Here is a 4001-nt window from a genome sequence, read left to right on the forward strand (position 1 = left end):
ATCCCCCCTGGGGGGTGATTTCTCGCTTTCTGTCTCTATGTCTCTCTCTGTCTGTCTGGCGAGCGCATGCGCCCTACAGTGAAAATCTCTCCAAAAAAAAAAAAAAGAATGCCTGCCTGGGTGGTTCAGTGTGCAACTTACACAACTACCTGCAGCCACTCCGTAAGGGTCACAGACGTTTTGGAATTCTGATAAAACTATGCCCATTTCTGAAAGGGAAAATTCACACACACACGCCACACTGCTGCTTAAAATGTTAGATACGCTTAGACATGCCCCCGGCAGAGATCAGGAGCCCCACTGTGACCGAATGCATGAAGGGGCAGCTCTCACACCTTCTCGAGTACTTCCAGATCACACCCTGAGACGGCGTTCTTCCCTAAGCACGTCTGAAACCTGCCTCTTCATAACCGCGATCCATTAAAGCTGAGGTCCTTCCTTCCCACGTCACACTTGAGCTGCCGAAGGCAAGCTAACCTGCACCCTCTGAAGACTTCCGCTTTCCGAGCGAAATATACTTTCGACTTCACTTATTGCAAGCACGCGGTATTGTCTCTGCTGTTTGAAATGAGTTTTTAAGCTGCCCATCCTTCTACTGAGCACTTCCTGCCTATATAAGCAATGAGACAGGCTGATACATTATCAAAGAACAAGAAGGCATTTCTCTCAAAGAACAAGAAGGCATTTCTCTCACTTGCCCCTTTGGGGAACCCCTGAAGATCTCCACTCTCGCTTTCAAAACCAATGCCCACAGAAGTCAGGAAGTGCCAGGTTGGAGGAAAGGTTTTTTGTTTTTTTTTTTTCCAGGGAGGGGGGCAAAGCTGCCTGAGCGTAACTGGAACAGAGCCCCCACCGGTCCACGGGGACAAGTTCTTCTCCACTTACTCCCAAAACTCCATGACGGGGGAGGTGGCATTCTGCAGGGACACATGGCTGTAGTTGCTCGCATTCAGTTTCTGGAACTCCACACAATGCTCTGAAGTGGGAAGAAGACAAGAAATACGAGAACATTAACCTCCACGAGGGCTGGATCTTGGGCAACAGTTGGGCAGATGTGTAAGCAGGCAGTTTCATCGAGCCGCTCGGAGTAAACATTCCTGAGCGAACACCCCGAGGAAGATCAATACGCTGCAAACAGAGGGGCTTGCTCTCGTTCGAACAGCCAGGGGTAGGGGCGGGAGGTCTGCTCTCTGGCATTCCCGCCCTTTGCCCCATCAAACTCTTTCCTCCAGCTTTGTTCCCAAGTCTCTTCTTTCTTCTGTTCCCTGCTTAAGGCCTGTCTGTGACATGTACCTGTCCCGCTCAGTGGTCCCAGCTAGAATAGAGGGAATAAAGCAATGGTCAGCCGTAGTGGCTTGAGGGGTGGTTTCTCGCTTCCCCTCTCTCTATCTCTCTCTGTCTCTCTCAGGTGAGTGCACACGCCCTACAGCAAAACAAACAAACAAACAAAAAAAAAACCAAAAACCTTTTAATAAAAAGAGGATGGCCAAGACCGCAGGTGCCTGATAAAAACACGATGAGTGGATGAGACGGTATGTGTAAAGTATCTCTTGATTGGGACCAGCAGTTGGCGTAATGGCTGTGTCACTGAACTCTCATGTAGTCGACCGTGGTTCGAGTCCCAGACCCGGTGGCTTAAACTCACACCAGGTGCATGTGCATGCGTGCCCAAGATCCCAAGAGGAGAATGGAGAAGGGATTGTGGCATGGCCATCCCCCCTGGGGGGTGATTTCTCGCTTTCTGTCTCTCTGTCTCTCTCTGTCTTTCTGGCAAGCGCATGCACCCTATAGCAAAACCCTCTCCAAAAAAAGGAAAAAAATAGAATTTCTTTTAGTCAGAAAGGGTTTAAGGGTTTACTGAATCCCTCTTCTCATGTCATGAAACATGATGACCCAAGGAGATTTGAACCCTAAGCCAAAGCCTCTGAGTATTCATCCTTTGAGGTCCAGAGCAGCCTTTTAATCCTTCCTCCAGGAAGCCCACACCAATCTCCATCCTTCAAATCATAAGCAATCAAGAATCCAAAGGCCCTGGGACCAACAGTTAGCGTAATGGCTATGTCGCTAGACTCCCACGTAGTCGACCGCGGTTCGAGTCCTGGACCCGGTGGCTTAAAACTCACGCCGGGCACGTGTGTGTGCGTGCCCAAGATCTGAGAGGAGAATGGAGGAGAAGGGATTGCGGCGTGGCCATACCCCCTGGGGGGGTGATTTCTCACTTTCTGTCTCTCTGTCTCTGTCTGGCGAGCGCACGCGCCCTATAGCAAAAACCTCTCCAAAAAAAAAGAATCCAAAGGCCCTCTCAGGAGTCGCCTTCTCCAACACCCTTTATTTTGAAAACACAGAAACTTAGGTTCAGAAATAGTCAAAACACCCCAACCCGCACCCTCTCCCACCTCTAGAAAGTCACCAGCCAGTTAGGAACAGCACCGAGAGTCGACTCCTCCACCATGATCATTGCTTGGCCCTGTCTGCCAACATGATGGGACCCATGACTCCCTACAGTGCCCTGAGGGCAGAGCCACCTGGGCCCCTGGACCGCGGGCTCCCCGGGCAGGGCTCCCTGCACTGCCCTCCCCTGCACCCAGCAATGGGGTGCCACAGAGCCTGGGTCTAACTTCACACTGACACTTCTTCCCCCTCACAGATGTAGGAACCCCCTAAATGACATCGGTGACCTCTGCAGGCAGGAACCTCCTCCTGTATGGGATGTTTGGAACATTGCAAGTATTCTCACCCCTTAAAGGAAGGGGATTGCAAACCGGTGGAAGAAAGAGGTTTACAGGCCACGAAGGAAAATTCCGATATCTGCTATATCTGCTTCCTTCCCACCCGTCTTGGCAAGAGCTCAGTACACAGAGGAAGAGGTCTGGGGGTTCACGGGCAGGGCTTCAGAGGAGTCTGGGAACCAGAAATTAACACAAAATGTCTGGATGTGACCTGTGCTTTTTCTTCTAGGAAGAGGAGCTCTTGCTTTGATCAGATTCTCTAAAATGGTGGTTCTCATTACGTTTTTCCTAGAATAAAAACATTTTGTAGACACCCAAGGTTGACAAGTTATTTTCATTGAAATGATATTTAGGGCTCGCCCCATAGCACTGCACTTAAGCACCCTGCTGAGAAACTCAGACCTCACATGGTCAGTAAGGGTTCAAATCCCAGCCCCAGTAGTTTGAAACACATTCTGGGGAACAGCAGATGGCGCAATGGTTATGTTGTTGGACTCTCACATAGCTGACCACAGTTTCAGTCCTGGACCCAGAGGCTTGAAACATGGTGGGCACGTGTGCACATGTGCTCCAAATTCCAAGAAGAGAAGAAAAGAAAAGAAAAGAAAAGAAAAGAAAAGAAAAGAAAAGAAAAGAAAAGAAAAGAAAAGAAAAGAAAAGAAAAGAAGAAAAGAAAAACCTTTTGGGCATATACACATGTGCCCAGGCTGTTGACATCCTGACATAGAATTGGAGGGAAAAGGCTTACACCATGACCTGACCCCACTGAGAAAACGTTCTCCCTCTCCTTCTTGCTCTATCATGCTTGCATATGATGGCATTAATAAATAAAGATGTGGCCTCTAGTACAAATGAATAAATAAATACGATATTTAATCATGAACAGATAAACACTGAGTCATAAAGTCTTTGTGGTGATCGTAGTCGTACAACTCTACATGCAAAAGTAAACTTGCAAATGAAATACCAACAAAACTACAAACACAGCACAATTTCAAGTGATAACATGAAATGAACATGTAGGATAATGCCATTTGGTAAAAATTAAACTGCTTTCCCAACAGCAAAATGGAACTGACGGGCAGGAGGCCGGGTCTGTGGAGTTCAGCTGGCTTATTCTTCCACAGGCTGTTTGAGACCCAATTCCCTCATCGCTTCTTCCCCTCTGGTGGCGTTAAGGCAAAATCTTCATTCCTACAGTTTGGTGCACCCTCGATGGGACTTCACTGAGTACCAATGCCCCATTTGTGAATGAAATCTCTGTTCTCTTTC

General features: G+C 48.3%; 1 protein-coding gene across 1 annotated transcript in view; it reads right to left on the reverse strand.

Annotated features, from left to right (window-relative positions):
- Nucleotides 1-4001, reverse strand: part of SLC6A11 (solute carrier family 6 member 11) — a gene marked incomplete at its 5' end in the record, with an annotated part of 170682 nt that overhangs the window by 163851 nt on the left and 2830 nt on the right. Inside the window, 1 exon segment of the mRNA XM_014589129.1 lies at nt 886-976. Coding sequence (XP_014444615.1) covers nt 886-976 — 91 coding nt within the window.

The sequence above is a fragment of the Tupaia chinensis genome, unplaced genomic scaffold (assembly GCF_000334495.1).
Source record: "Tupaia chinensis unplaced genomic scaffold, TupChi_1.0 Scaffold000333_1, whole genome shotgun sequence".
Classification (NCBI taxonomy): domain Eukaryota; kingdom Metazoa; phylum Chordata; class Mammalia; order Scandentia; family Tupaiidae; genus Tupaia; species Tupaia belangeri.